Source organism: Aythya fuligula, chromosome 1, assembly GCF_009819795.1.
Source record: "Aythya fuligula isolate bAytFul2 chromosome 1, bAytFul2.pri, whole genome shotgun sequence".
NCBI classification, from domain to species: domain Eukaryota; kingdom Metazoa; phylum Chordata; class Aves; order Anseriformes; family Anatidae; genus Aythya; species Aythya fuligula.
In genome coordinates, this window is record NC_045559.1 from 203,501,127 (window position 1) to 203,516,972 (window position 15,846).

The 15,846-nt window shown below is 48.7% G+C and overlaps 1 protein-coding gene across 1 annotated transcript in view; it reads left to right on the plus strand.

Moving 5' to 3' along the window:
- Positions 1 to 323: 323 nt before the first annotated feature.
- The window catches only part of RSF1 (remodeling and spacing factor 1), a 55,976-nt gene continuing 40,453 nt past the window's right edge, over positions 324 to 15,846 (plus strand). Inside the window, exon 1 of the mRNA XM_032184655.1 lies at positions 324 to 510. Within this exon, the coding sequence (XP_032040546.1) occupies positions 324 to 510 (187 nt within the window). The remainder of the gene's footprint in view (positions 511 to 15,846) is intronic.

The following is a 15,846-nucleotide window of genomic DNA, read 5'->3' on the forward strand; positions in this document are numbered from 1 at the left end:
CCTCCCTTCGTCCCTCCCCATTGGCCAGCGCCGCCTACCGGCACCACCTCCCCTCCCTCCCATTGGCCCATCCACCCGTCCATCCCCACCCTCCCCTCCGCCCCCTCTATAAATACCCCCGCCCCGCCTTGTTTTCATTGCCGCGCCGCACGCGGCGGCGAGGAGCCGCCCGGCCCCGCGCTCCCGCCCCCTCCCCTCAGCCCGCCGCGGTGCATTGTGGGACCGTGGCGGCGCGCGGCTCGGCAGCGCCCCCCTCACTCCCTCTCCTCCCCTCCCCCCCCCCCCCCCCCCCCCTTTGCTCCTTCTCCATCTCCGGCCCCAAGATGGCGGCGGCGGCTCCTCCGCCTCCATCGCCGCCTCCCCCTCCCGCCGCCGGCCCGGGCTGCCCGGGTTCCTGGCCTAACTTCGCCGTCGTTTGCTCGTTCCTCGAACGTTACGGGGCTCTGCTGGATCTCCCCGAGCTGCCTTTCCCCGAGCTGGAGCGCGTCCTGCAGGAGCCCGGCGAGCAGGGTGAGCGCCCCCCCCCCCCCCCCCCCCCTCCCCTCCCCTCAGCTTTCTCCCTTTTTCCCTTTTCCCTTCCCTCCGCCGGCTCTGAGGAAGGACTGGGGGGGACGGTGGGGTGTGGGGGGGAGAGGTTGGTGACATAGAAGGGGTTTGAAGTGGGGGGGAACCGGGGCTGGTCCCCCCCCGCCTCCTCCCAGCCCCGGGGGTGGAGCGCGCTGAGGGAGAGGAGGGGCCTGGGATTCCCGGCGTGAAGCCCCGGGGGGGGGGGGGGGGCTGTGGCCTTTCCCCCCCCTCCTTTTTCACCCCTTCCACCCTTTTGGGCTGAGCAGTTGCTTGGGGAAGGGGGAAGATTCCTCCCCTCCCCCCCAATAGAAGGTGGGGGCTCCCCCCTTTTCCCCCACCCCAATATCGGCTGTGACCCCCCCCACACCCCCTCCTTCAGCCCCCCTGGGTTGGACTCGTGCAGGGAGATCGGCTTAAATAACTATTTTATTATTATTATTATTTTTTTTTTTTTTTGCTCAGCCTAACGCTGGCAGCGGGTCTCCTCCACCCTGCCTCCAGCTGGGGGGTTGCTTCTGTGCCCCCCCCGCGGTGTTTGTGTCCCTTTCTACTGCTCCCCTAAAAGAAAAATACCGTGGGGGAGACCCAAGGCAATGCCCTCAGGCTTTTTATCCTCCCCCTCCTTTCCCCCCTGCCTATGTGAGGTGAGGAATGGGGAAGAAGAGATGCGGGGGGGGGCACCAGAAAAGCCCCGAGCCCTCCCCAGTGCTGCTATTGTAGGAAATCTCCTCCCCACACACACAGCCAGCCATTGTGCTTGCTCTCTGTCCTTCTCCCCTCCTCCCTTCTCTCCCAGCTGGGCAGGGGGCTAAAAGCTTGGCCCTTTTCCCCCCCCTGTTTCCCCTTCCAGCCCCCCACCACCTGAGCTGGGCGAGGCGCAGGGTGGCTGGGCCACTCCGCCGTTCCCTTGCCAGCTGCTCCTCCTCTCCTCTCTCCTCCTTTTCCTCTCCTTTCCCTTCAGCAGCAGCAGAAGCTTTGCTTGCCAGCCTCTCCAATTCCTCTGCGATGGCTGTGGGAGGGCCCCGGGCAGCCGAGCGGCCAGGGGGAGGGCTGCGAGGAGGCGGCAGCAACAGCAACAGCAGCCGGGGATCCAGAGGGGAAGGTGCTTGTTGCTCTCGGGCTCTGTCTCGATTATTTCTCTGCTTCTTGCCTCTCTGCACTCTTGCCACATCGGGAGACCGCCGGGCTCACGGCGCATGCTCGCCCAGGCCCCATAGAAACTTCCTGCTGCTGGAGAATCCCAACCCGGGGCTGCTTTTCCTCCCCCAAAACCCTCTTTCCTCCCCTTTTTTCCTCCCCAAATCGACTGCCTCCTTACGAAAGCCACCCCGCGGCGCGGGGATTTGGGGGTGAAATCGGCGGGGGGGTGCTTCCTCGCCTGGAGGAAGCCGTCCTTCGCGGGGCGCACGCGTCCTGCCTGAGTTTGCACCAGCTGAAATGGAATGAGAAAAGCCTCCTCCGCCTCCCAGCTCACGTGCAGAGGAAAAAATGAGCTCCCCTAACTCCTAAAAGCCGGGCTACCCGCCTGGAATATCCGTCAGTTCCCCCCGTAAAAGGATTTGGTTGCTGAAGTCCTGTTCTGGCAAAGTTTTTGCAAAACTTCTGAATAAAAGCCGCCGCTGCGCTGGAGTTTGAATTTGTGATGAAAACACCCTTTTTGAAGTAACATCTGTAAAGAAAATGAATGTTTTTACCCTGTGACAAAATGTAAACAAGCCCGTAAGAGTGATTTGTTGTGTGGACTTGCAGAATAAATTAAAATTCAAGGCTGAGTGACCTGTGTGTTAAGTACGTGCCTTTGGTAAAAAGCTGAATTTTCTCTGAACTTTAATCGCGTGGGACAGGGGGTGGATATCAACAGGACAACAGCTACAGCACAGCTCGTCCCTACAAAGCTTTTGCGTGCCTTGTGCGTTGTGGTGTGTGTGTTATGGGGCGTTCAGTTGCTACACTCTGCATTTCTTCCTGTTTTGGGGGGCAGGATGGGTTGTTCTCCACAAATGGGGACATTTTTACCTTCTGATAATGCCCTCTCTGAGCTGCTTGATTTTTGCTTGTGTCTGGTGTAGAGAAAGTTTGCCTGCCTTTGCTTATCTTTAAGAAAAGAAAGAGTGGAAGTGTGGAAAACTAAATTTAGGAGGTTCTTGAAGCTTGATGTGATGATTTGCATGACAGGGATTTTGTGTTTTATTGATCGAGCCGACTTGCCCAGCTTGATTTGTGGTGCCAGTATCTACTAGTATGTTTATGCTTTCAGAAAAAACAATTGCAGATACTACATTTCTGTGTCCTTTTTACATATATTGGTTCCTGACAGGGTGTCTGTAAGGTTACAAACAAGCAAGTTGCTGGACAGTGTTTGAAAACTGAAGAATGAGTTGTTTTGTCCTCTGAGCATCCAGTATTTACCAACCGTATGCAGCTTTTCCTTGGAGAGCAAAAAAGGTTTGGATTTAAGTTGTGCACAGTTTCACTTTTGATACCAGTGGACTTAGACAGCAATGTATAAAACCACCTGAGTGGTTTTAGACACCACGGGCTCTCTTTTCTTGTCTGAAGAGTTGATTGTGGAAGATGTCAGTGAAACTTCCTTCTCCTTGTGCTGGGTGTCTCGAGGAGCAGCGGGAGCTCTGGTCTGAATGTTGCTGCCTTGTTGTATAACAGTCTTTATTTTCTCCTGGTAATTATTGGAACAAAGAGCTCGTTCATGATGAAGTAACCAAAGCAGAAGCTTTTTGGGGAGGAAGGGGCGCTGCTACCTGAGGATTTCGAGAGGTGGCAGTGACAGCAGTGCTCGAGCACAGAGGTTTCCTTCGTTGTCCGAGTTGTTTGGGTGTGGGCTTAACCTGCGTCGGCAGCGTGTGAGGTATTTGAAATGCCTGTGCAGAGGTACGGCCTCATCCGAACGCACAAACCCAGTTAAAAGATGCGCTTTGGGAGCTGGCAGATAACCTAAACCGTGTGTGAGCGGTCAGATGGCAGAGCAGTGATCCTGCTGGTGGCAAAGAGAGGAGAGGGATAAGTGTGGACCCGTGGGGCCGCAGCTCTAAACTGGTGCCTCGCTCTAAACCTGTAACTGGTCAAAGTCATGAGACCTGGGGTCATTTGGTGAACGTTTTGCTTTGTGAGGGATAATTATCTGGTCTTGAATGATATTGAGCCTTGTTTTGTACCATGACTTGGGTTGGATTGACGATGGGCTAAAGCTTCTTCCACCAAGAAGAAATCTGGGTGGTGAGAGCCCTACCTTACACCCGTTGCTAGTTGTCATGCCTCAAAGGAAATCGCTTCTCTTAGGATTTATTAAAAAGTGAGCGAATAAATGGTTTTACCTGGGGCTTCTAATGAGGCTGGGAGATGTGATCGCCCCCCGTGTCACTGCACTGGGAGCTGCCAAGCTAAGACACATCGTCCTGCTGCATCTTTTTCCTACAAAAGCAAAATGGTGCAAACAGAGCGAGTAATCCCCGGAAAGCACTGCTTGTTCTCCTTCTTCTAACGCGCCTACCTTGCCTGTTTTCCCAAGTTTCTCCTGTAGCAGCCCAGCCGTGGAAAATTTAGTATTTCAACACGTGATGGAGGGGAGCAAGAACTCTGCCTGTGTTGAGGGCTGTGTTTAAGGAACCATGATATCACATCGCCTCCTTTGTGTTGGTAAATAGCTCGGGAATTGGTATAAATGTTAATTAAGCACTCGGGCTCTTGTGAATGAAAATATTAGCAGAACGTTCGCTTGCACGACAGAGATCTCATTTTACACATGACTACGCAAAACGCTCGCTGGTTTGCCAGCTTCCCCGGTGTGTGAATGGGAGAACCTCTCGCCGAGGTGAATCGTGTCCTCGGAAGCGTTCGGCTCCGCTCGCTCATCCCCTGCTGCAGGCTTTTTGGAGCAGTATGGGGCTTGATTTGCTCCTGATTGAAATTTGAACAGGGAGGCATGCTTTGCATAGCTCAGCCGAACAGCGAGTTCGCCTCAAAGTCCTCCTGGTGGTGCTAAAGTTGGGCTTGAAAGCAGCAAATACGTTTTGGTGGGTACGTCTCCGGGCTGAGGCAGTCTGCTGCCTTCTCCCCAGGAGCTTTTGGATCTCCTTTGACTCTTGCTGGCAGATTGAGCCAGCCTAAAAGTTCGTCTCTTTAATTATCACGTGGATGTGATGGGTTTGGAGTTTCATTATCAAACTCTTTCCATGCTGGCTCAGGTTTAAGTGGTATAGAGAAAGATGATGTGAGGTGTAGGTCCAATTTTGTGAGTCTTTTCTCCTCTTCCCCCTTTTTGTCTTTATATCCAGAACTGAGGTTAGGGGCAGGTAGGCTGTGGGAAAACCCCTGGAAGTTACTTATGATTTCTTTAGTATCGAGTACACTTAAAAGTTCCATCATAGAACTGAAAAAAGTATGTACTCTTTGGATCTACCACAATTCAGAGGTTTTATAAACTACTTTTTGTTTCTAAATCTTCTGGACACCTCACTTCTTTTCTCTTTCCAAAGGAATTTGGATGCTGAAGCCGTTTGTTCCGGTGGGTCCTGGCAGTTCCCTTATTGTCATTCCGATACCTTTGCAAAGCTTTGCAGCGTAAGGTTCTTAACCCTTCTCTGCAGAAATTAACGACGATTTAAAGTGCTGGTCGATACTTGGCTGCGAGAAGCAGCCCCGGAGCTCTGTGGCTGTTTTAATGCAGCAAACAAAAGCTGTTGAGATCTGATGGCAAGGAGCGAGGCTTTCAAGCTCAAGATTAGGAATGCTCCTAATGAAGAGGGGAATAAAGCAGATTGCTCCGTTGAAGTGATTGATTTTCTGGTGTTTAACAAGATCCAGCCTGTTTGGGTCCTACTGACCCAAAGTTAGGGAGTTTGATGCGACTTTTAGGCAAAAGTCCTGATAGATTGCAGAAATCTGCAGCTTGGTCGGTGTTAGAATAGGAAATAAATAGGGTATGGAAGTGTTCAAATGCTGTTAATTACTAAATTTTAACTGAAATGGTGATTTATCATCTGGTTTTGGTGCGGCAAGGGCTGTTTCCTCGTGTAAATGAACACTCCTGGTTTGTTGGCTGGGGGGATTGTTCACACAAGGTACTGTTGGATCTTCTCCATCAGATATGAAGTGTGGGTATCTCAGTGTTATAAGCTTCCTGCTGCTCTAAACATCTATCAACTAGTCTGAAGTAACTTTTTTATAGTTTTAGGAGCCTCCGCTCGTATCTCATTGTGCCCTTTCCTGGATGAGTAAGAAACGTGACTGCTGCTTGAATCGGGTAGTCGTCCCCCACATGCAATTCAAGCTCACCTGAGGTTTATAAACAGAGTTTAGGTGGATCACTGCTGTACCTAGAGACTGAACCAAATTTTTAAACTACTGTCCAAACTATTAATCCACCTGGTAAGAAACCTGTTAGGGTAACGCAGTGTGCTTAGCTTAATAAAAATATTGGGGAATAAAAGCGTTTATATTAAAGCTGCTCTGCAGACTTGCAAATAAGGGTGTACCTGGTAAAATTTTGAACGTATTACTTCTGTTCTTGCTTCATTTTTGAGTATATCGGGTTCTGTACCTCTGTTTTGTTTAAAGTTCTGCAGCTCTGTGTTTCCAGTCATCAGGTGAATGGGTTTGGTGGAGGCAGACCCCACTGCATGTGGCTGGAATTGTTGGGGTTTAACGGGCTTAAACTTGGAGCAAGCAAGCAGCACGAGTGGTTGGTCTTGTGCTGACTTTGTGGCAAACGAGGTTAATGCAGAATCAACTCCTCTGCTCCTTTTGCAGTCCTTTTAGATTAAGACTTCAGGCCAGCGTGCCTGGCCACGTGCGTTTTTCTTCATTGGAGAAGTGAATTAAGTTTGTCTTGGAATTAATTGCTTCCTAATAGAGTATGGATGCATCTCTGTGATCTAACTAACCCCCTTCTGTTAGTTTTTCCGTGGCAAGGCTTGATGTATTTATTGAAGACGGAGCTGGCCCATCATCCCACCGGAGTGTGCACTGGGATTGAGGCTGGGAACACCACTCTGAGCCCCAGCGAGACTCCCCATCACCCACACCGATGGGCGAGACGGGCAAGTCGTGCTTCTGGGTTAAAAAGCAGCTCCAGTTTCGTGTCAGTAGACATTGTGGTATATCTGCAGGAGGGACCTTCACAGCCATCAGGGTGAGCGGCGTGGCACCATCACGTGTAAGCGAGGAGCTGTGTTTTGTCTAGCTCTTGTCCTCTTTTTTTTTCTTCTGGCGTGCTCATAAATAGCATCCCCGCTGGAAAACTTAAGCTTCAACGAGGTTCTTCCCCACCTGAAGGACTAAACGTCCGAGTTGTTAAAGCAGTCTGAGCTGCACTTCATCCGAATCCTCAGGATTACAGAATTTGGGGTGTCGGAATCATGTGCCAGTACCTGATATAGCCCTGGAGAGACGGGGGCTGCTTCTCCCAGCTGGGCGTGTTGGTGGGAATCCAGGAAAAGAGCTGCAGGAGGTGCTTTGCCGGCCCCAGGAAGGCTGCTCCAGATGAAGGCAGTGATCCAGCAGTATCTTGTCCTCAGCACTGGTCAGCTGCAGGAGCTGGGAGTTTCTTGGGATATTCTCCCAGCTTCCAATAGTTTGTAGCCCAGGGGCTTCCTGGTTGTGTTTTTTCCTTTTTACATCTTCTTCGAGTGGAGTTTTTTCCTCTTGTTTGAGATTTCTCACACCGGACAGTGTTACCTTGAAGTTAACAACGGTGTGTGCAATTATCAGTGCCCCCACCTGGCACCTCCTGTTCTGAGCCCGTCCTGGAGCTGATGTTTAGGTTGGCTTCTGCGTGGCCTAAACTGAGAAGCCCATGGGAGCTGCTGGAAAACTTAAAAGATTAAAACAGAATCACCATTTGGGGGGTTTCTGTGCTCTTCAGTAGCTGATGGCTGGCATCCCTCAGGCAGAAATAACGCCCGCATACCTGGCAGGCTTTGGCATGAGTGACTTGGTAACAAGATCCTGCTGGTGGCAGAGGGCAGGGATGGCAGAAATTCCTTTGTGCGGTGCGAAGGAGGGGACAGGAGCTACTGAAGGAGCTGCTGAGGAGGGACGGAGGACAGGACAAAACAAACATCCTGCTGAAGAATATCATGGCTGTGCGCTCACCGGTGCCTTGTGGATTTTGGAAGCCCCCATTTCCACAAATCGCAGCGAGAAATAAATACCCAAGCTCGTACAAAGGTGTGCATTTTTTTCCTTCCTCCAAGCCTTGCAATAACAGCATTGTGTTTTTTTTTTCCCCAGCTGTAGCATACAGCAAGGTCTGCGTTTGTAACGCCAAGATGTTCTTTCCACCCTGCTTCATTCCTCCTCCTGCCTCGTCCCAAATCAATGAACTCTCCCTTGCTTCGGTTGTTCTGCGAAGCCTGACAACCAATTGGGCCTTAACGAGTATGTTAGTAGCCTCTAGCACTTGTCAGCCTCACACACGCTTTGCCGTCAGCCCTATGCAGCTATTGCTCTTCCCCAGGAGTGAAACAAAGCAGGATTTCTCAGAACTCCAGGAGAAATTGTGGCCCTGGTGATCCCTTGAATGGTTTGGGGGGAAAACAGCCAATTCCTCGAGGCGAGGCGTGCTTCTGAAGGAGCTTGTCAGGTTTCTTTTCTGCTGTGATCAGGTAGCACCCTGGAGAAAATTTGTGCTTATCCTTGGGCTCGCAGGTTAGATTGATGGTTGGAGAAGGAAAATTGAGTCGTGCCTCGCCAGCCCCAGCCTCTTTTTTGGTTCTTTCCAAGAAAACGGCGCTCATCGGATTGTGGCTTTCAGGTTTCCACCACGAAGCTTCACCTCCATGGAGAAGGAGCAGCCATGCTCGGAAGGGAGAGAATTGAAATTATCCTGAAGTGGCAAGGTGGAGGCATTAAAACCGAACCCTTAGAAGAGATTTCACTTAAAAGATGGGAGAGCAGAAGCAGCAGCCCTAAACCAAGGGGGAAAAAATCATTAGCTATGATAATTAACATAAGGACACCGCTGAGAACTTAAGGAACTCGTTTGCATAAGTCATTATTGGGCTAATTTGTGATGTCCTCCTCCTTTCTGGCAACGCAGGTGAAATATGATAAAAGTGACGTGTTAGGAAATGATGTCCTGGAACACCCAAATAACACCAAAGCGTGCTCGTTGCCGGGCTCACACACTCCCTGGGCTCTCTGGAAGAGAAATTTGGGGAATACAGCTGGTAAAAATATACAAACTGGAGCTGGGAGGACAGGAGTGGAAAACGGGGACTGGCACATTTTAAAGAGCCTAGCAGAGATGCAGGGAATCAAACACAAGTAGCTCTTACATCTGGTTTTGATAAACGCTAGGAAATTGTAGTTTCATCCTTCTGAGAGTTCAGTTATCCTCCAAAGTACAAATGCTCTGCTCCTTTCTCTGGCTTCTTCCGAAGCACGGCTCCACGGCTGGTGCTTGGCAGAACGCTTCGGCGTGCACTCAGAAAGACTTTTAAGGAGGTTCCTGACTGAAACAGTTGACTTGTGTTCCTCAGCACCTTTGCTAAAACAACAAAACTCGAAGCCATCACAGCCAGCCCTGTCTGTGACGGGATCCTTCGTGGCAGGAGGAACCAGGTGAGGCGAGGAGCTCGCAGCCCAACGCAAGCTGCTGCTGCCAGAGGTCCGTGTTTGCACTGCAGAGGGTGGGTTTGGATGTGCTGAGGAAGGGATTCGCCTTCTCGAATCCACTGATTTGCATCCTCCGAGGCAGAGAGCTGGAGGAATGCATCACTCAACCTCTCCGGAGTCAGCCCAAGTGGTGATAACTTCCGAGGGAAAGTAAACCTTAAACCGATTAACCGCCGGGAAGCAGCTCAGAAGAGAAAGTGAATTCTCGTCATCGTGGTACGAGTGAAGTGGAATCCCTTTGATTTTTATTTTTTGTATGCCCTGGGCAGTTAATCTTTCTTGCTAAGGAAACAGGAAGGAGATGAGTCCTTAAGAAAACAGATCCAACTGTAAAATGGCTGGTCCAGACCGAGGGGAAATAGCGCAGTGGATGACAAAACAGTAGTGTGAGCAGACAACGAAGCTGCAAGCGAAACAGTTGTAAGTTTGCATGAGAAGGGAAAATGCTTATGATGAATACATCACAGAATATTTAAAATCCGTTCTGAGAAAAGATTCGAGGCACTGGTGACAGCCCAGACAGTACTAGACAGCAGGAGGAATAGGCCGTGAATCATACAGTAAATTTGGGGATATTTTATTTGGGATATGTGTCTATATCCCAGCTTGTCTGTTCTTGCTTGCCTTCAGCTTGATTTTAGTGCCCGGCGGTGGCTGCTTCACCTGGCAGGGAAACGGGGACAGGTCAGGAGGGTGAGCAGAACAGTAGGAAAGTTTCTACCAAAAAAAAAAAAAAAAAGTTTGAAAAAATTAATGCTGTTAACCTCTGAGATTTTTTTAAGTGTGTGCAGGGCAAGGCTTCTGGGGGTCTGCGTTCCTTTCGGGTTGTAGAAGCGGCAAAATGGTCTGTTAAAATAATTTAAAGTAAGATTTAAACGCCTTTCACGTGGTGCATAATTACAGCTGATTGCTGCAGGTTCTTGCTGAGGCCAGAGCTCGACGATGCAGAGAGTAAATGCTGAGTTGTGGTAAAAATACTTAAAAATAAAACCAAGAACATGAAGTTTCTGGCTTTGAAGTTAAGCCGGGCTGTGACGACAAAGAGGATTTAAGCTAATGTGGGGGTGGGCAATTGCAGACGTGTGTTTTAGGGTTTCTGTGCCCACGTTCTGATGCAGCAGAGGGTGGTCACCATCAAACCCAAGTCCTGGATTATCGGCACCGTGGCTCTGATGCGTTTCATCATTTTCCTTCCCAAGTGCTTGCCATAAACACATTTTCTGCATAGACCCTAATTTCTTTGGGGTGGCAGGTAGTGCTGACCCCACAACTGACAGTCCCTGCTGCCTGTGTGAAGCTGCAGCAGCCCCAGAGTTACAACCGTTCCTTGCAATTAAAAGGATTGCGTGAACGGGGGTAGAGATTTTAGTGTTAGCAGGTCAAAACATGACTTTGCTTGGAGGGTTTCTTACTTTAGAGCTCCATGTTTCAAGGAACGAAGCCTCTGTGAATCCCTGCGCTGTGTGCGATTCAATTATCAGCTCATGTAAGGACAGTTTGCTCATCTCATGACTGCATCATGTCTTTATTTGAGACCTAAGGTTAAGGAAATTGGTCAGAAACCACACCTGGTTTTTATTTACTACTAACACTTCATCAGACAATTGTCTCAGGCGGTTTTACTCCTCACATTTCTACTCTTGCTTTCTTCCTGGTTTGCTTAAAAACAGCGCTGGGGAACTGTTTTTGAGCAGCCTCCCATCCCGCGTGCATTGGATCAGCCTTGTAAACTTCATGCTCGTGAGTTCTTCTGCAGAATCCCTTCAGCCAGCTGCACGACAGTCAGAGGCATCTTCATCAGTCTCCGAAATGCGGCCTGTCTCTTTCTGAATCTCAGGTCGTTCTTTAAAATATTGTAAATCTTCACTTCAGCTGCGGTTAAGGTACGGTGATGAGCTGACATGACCTTGGAGAGGGAAATGTGCTGCAGAATGACTTGGGTTGGCTTCGTCTTCTAAGTTTGCTCATGCTGATCCTTAAATCTTGGGCTCACACAATGCTCCTGATGTATAAAGTACCAAATTACTGAGTAGTACTCAAGTTTTCTACACAAATTCATCAAAATCTCTTGCAAAACATCAAATGCACATCTTTACGGCATGGTTATATTCTTGTATTTCGTTAAGGTCCAGTAAACTAACAACATTTCTTGTCTTACAAGACCTAAGTTTGCAAGACCGGGCTTTCTAGAAGTGGTATCTGCAATATTTGACAGTTCCAGGGAAACTGCCAAGGAACAATTCACCTGTTAGCATCGCTGCGTGAAGTTAGCGTTAAAGGAAACGTGGTGCAAGTTTTGTAGTGAACTGCTAGGCGTGATGGCAAGTTTGATGCAGGGAAATGAAGCCTGAAGGTATAAATGGGACTCAGGTGAAGTCTCCATGCAATGACTAGAGGAAAAAACGTGCTCTCTGAACGCCAAAAAGGGCAGAACTATCTCCCTGATAGATTTCATCTGATACATGAAAACAAAACTCAAAAAAAAAGATTAAAAACCCACAAAACTTTGTATATTTTTTTCTACTAAGGGCTAAGGATGATGACCTAACCTGGGTGATGAAACTTGTTGTAGAGAAGTGATTTTATTTATCATGCTCTGAATTTCTTAACATTGCCTCTTTATTCAAGTGAGTAAGTGGTTTCATAGGATCATCAACATCCTTCTTCTGTCAATGCTGAAGAAAACTCAGCTCAGTACCCGAGAAATTCACCAAAACCGCCACCAGAGCAACATTTCAAGTAACTAAACAGAGCGAGGAATTAAAAAGCATTTAAATTTGTCCTTGTTTTCATATAATGCACTAAAAAATGACTTGCATTCAGCTTATCCTCTAACAGAGCACTGTTAAAGAAGCTCATTTCACTTGTTACATGAATAAAGAGGACTCTAACATGAAGCTGAAGCCCTAACTCCTGCAGTGTGCGGTTCGGTGTTGTGTTTAATCTTGATCCTCACTTGTTTCACTGCACTGAGGCTCCTGATTTGGTTTCAGTACAAGAGGGTGCGTGCTCTTTCTTTCCAAGTTAAAAGCTGCCATGCTCAAAGAATTGATTTTGTCTGCCAGAAATGTCTGTGCACGGACAAACCTTGTGAATCGAGGCTGGATTTGCGATGGTAATTCTGCGTCCGAAGGGGAGCGTGAGAGTTTAGGGGGCTGTTTAAGGATGAGGTGCAACCCCCAGGAGCTGCTAACACCCCTGCGGCCATCCCCAAGACCTTACACACCTTGGTTTTCACTGAAAAACTTGCCAGAAACTCCACAACAGAATTAATCTGACTGCATTTATTGACTCCAACCTCTTTCAGATGTGTGCTTTAGGATGAGCTGACTCCAGAAGCGTGTTTCTGGCCAGGGGCTCTCGCTGGATTATCTGCGACTCACTCAGGTGTAAATATCTGCCTTTGCTTGGATGAATCCTGCAGCTGTGCTGCTCCCCTTTCTGAGGTTTTAATGGCAGATACCTAAGAAATTCTGGGAGCTCAGAGTAGGATCTAAAACTCAGGCACCTTTTTCACTCAAACAAGAGTCACATTTCCTTTTCTTGTCCATCCTTTGGCCTCTGGATCTTGTGTTTCTTTTCTTGCTGTTTGCTTTGTGGCTGGGACACCCTTCGAGGAGTGAGTGGTAATTTTTAACCTTCTGAAAGAAGGCACTGAATTCAACTTTACCATTTCTTGCCTGCTTATGGAACTACTTGGTGCTGGAGCAAGAGGCAAACGTTGCCATATTGATTTCTTTTTGCTTGCTTCCTTTTTGGCGAGTGATTCTTCCATTCCTCTAACAGCCAGCAGATGCCTCATCCCACCTGAGATCTCCATTTTGCTGCACACCTCTCCAGAACCAGATCCCGTTTCCAGCTGCCTGCCTCTTCCGCCTCTCCTGTTGTACAGCTCGAGAATCCTGGCTCACCAACCCGCTGTGAAGTTCTCTGCTGCTTCCTAACTCCGTAAGACACACAAAAATGTGTCTTTGGCTGGATCTGTGTGGTTTGTGGGCACACCGTGCCCATTTGCCTTTCACCTTCATCACAGGTGCTCTGGATTTGAGAGTGCTAAAGAGGAAAATGAGGAGCCTTTCCTGCTCACAGTCTAAAAGTCTTGGGTAGAAACCACTCACACCTCGGAGACTCTGCAGGGAAGAGACTCCCAGAGCCATCCTCGAGGATCTGAGTTGCTGATTTTTCCCATCCGGAGTGCAAGCTGCTGGCTCGTCACGCTTACAGCAGCTTCAGAGAGTCAAGTGCTTGCCTCTGACTTGCTGATAATTAATCAGCAAGTCAAGTGGGCTTGATTTGGAAGAGTTGGAGTGCGTGATGTGGTCACTGGAAGTGATTTACCACGGAGCAACAGCAATCTGTGACAATTTCACGTGGCTTTCCCTCCCTGTGTTTGAGTGCTCGCTGCTTGTTTGCACATTGCTGCTCTGCTCTGATTTTTCCTGTTCTCTCTTCATGTATCTGGAGCTCGTGGATTTGGGCCCACTTCTTATTCAGTACATTTTTGAGGCAGTAAACGGGGCTTTTATTTGCTGTCTTTTTTTTTTTTTTTTCTTTTCCCTGGGCTATTTCCAGTTTCTAAAATAGACCGTGTGCTATTTTTTTCCTGCATTGTTTTCAAAGTCATTTCTCCTTTTTTTTCTACCTCCATTTCATTTTCCTAGCCTAGTACAATATTCTTTTCTTTCTAAATCTTACATTTTAATGTGCCTGCCTTGATTTTCTTAGTTTTTTTCTTTCCTGCTGTTGCTTAATGTATTAAATTAAAAAAAAAAATATTGCCAGGAACTTGGTAGCCAGAGAAAGAAACAGAGGGGACTTGTTCAGGTGAAAAACTAAACCAGCCTCTAGCTTGCTGAAAAAGCTGAAGTTTCTTGCAGGGGTTTTTGTTTGGCTTGGTCTGGTCTCTGATGGTTCCAGCTGCTTGGTGAACACCCAGTCCTCTTCTCCAGCTTCCAGAGTTATGCTAACGATGAAGCAAACGAGGATTTTTGGTGGATGGAGAGGAGGCGACGAGTGGCAGTGCGGGCATTAGGAGCACAGGCATAAAATCACAGGACAGATTTGCAGGCAGTAAAGTAGGGAGGAAAAAAAAAACACATGGAAGGGAAGAGAGCCTACAGGTAAGAGGTGAAGCTGCTTGATATTTAGATCGAACCGATGGAGCTGCCGAGCATCCAGATCTCCGGGCCCTTCGCTGGGCTGACAGCGTCGTTTCAACAGGAGCGCGGTTTGTTTGGTTTTCGTGCCTGCCAAAATCTTTCTAGGAACAGGATATAAAAAAGCTGCTCGGTGACTCGCTCGTTCTGGTGGCGTTTTGGGTTTAATTACAGCGTCGTTGATTGCTCTTTTGCCTCTGCTCAGGAGGCAGAGCGGCTGCGATTCCCCCCCTCTCCTCTGTGTCGTTTTTACGGACAGGCAGCTTGGAGGTAGGCTGGTTACACTCATCAAGTGAATCAGCTGGAAGATATTTAGGTTGTCCTTTGGAACAGAAACTCCTGCTTTTCATGTTAGGAAACAATATAGGCGTCAAATACGTATTTTTCTGCCAAGCTTGAACGTGAATGGAGCCAGATATTCTGCTTGAATCTATTAAATGTGGTTATTTTTCAGGGGGCTGCTGTAGCTTCTTGCCTGGTTCACAGCAGAGGCTGTGTCCTTCCAGTTCTTTAGCGTGCCACGTTCGTACCAACACCATCATTTCCCTCTCTGGTCCATGAACTCAGTACGAACACTTCCCAACTGCAGGGATCTCCCATTTTTCTTCGCAGGGCTGAGGTGAGAAACACCCAGGGTGCCGGTAGCCAGGTTTGTAGGGTCACACACGGTGAGTGGATGAGAAGGGGAGGCGGGATGTCCCTACAGATCCCCTTCACCTCCACCACCCACCTGCTTAGCGTGGCTTGCTTTGGTGCTGAATCCACCAAGCAGAGGTCACTGTGGTCAAGGGAGAAAGACAGAAAGAGCCAGCAGTGAATGGAAACACTTGCCCTGTATTATTTTTTTTCATTCCGCTTGCCAAAGCAAGTTAGCACGGGAAAAAAAAAGGTTTTACTGGTATAACTGGGAGGACCTGTTTGTGTTCGCAGAGCGTGCAAGCTGCCGGCGCTCTTTGCATCCCAAAATGTGCCTCCCTGCAGTGCAAGGGCCTCAGCGTGCTGCTCCCTTCCTCCTCATCTTCCTCTCTGTGCCCTACATCTCTGACACTTTATTTGTAATCATTTTCCTGATAACGAGTCCCAGCATCCCACCACACCCAGAGCTTTTTTTTTTTTTTTTTTTTTTCCATTTTCCTCCTTTCTTTCTTCTGCTGTTGTTTGGGAGCGTGTTGAGCTGGGAGCGTGTTCGTTTTGGCAGGGGAAAGAAGCTGAGGTCAACCGAGTTTACGGTTATTTGGGAAGGTGTTAACGGGGAGCCACAACCAGGGCTTTGATCCCTGGCTCTGCAGGTGCTGGAAATGAAGGCTTTGCTAACCACGGGACGGGATTTCCACGTGGTCCTACTACTTCTACTCCATTTCCATTTTTTGCCTTTTCCGAATTTGCTAGGAACGTGGGACTGATGTACGAGACATCCCTTGAAAAGCTGGAGTAGACAGAAAAGCATCCAAAGGATATCACTGCCCGATGCCCAGACAAGGGCTTGCCC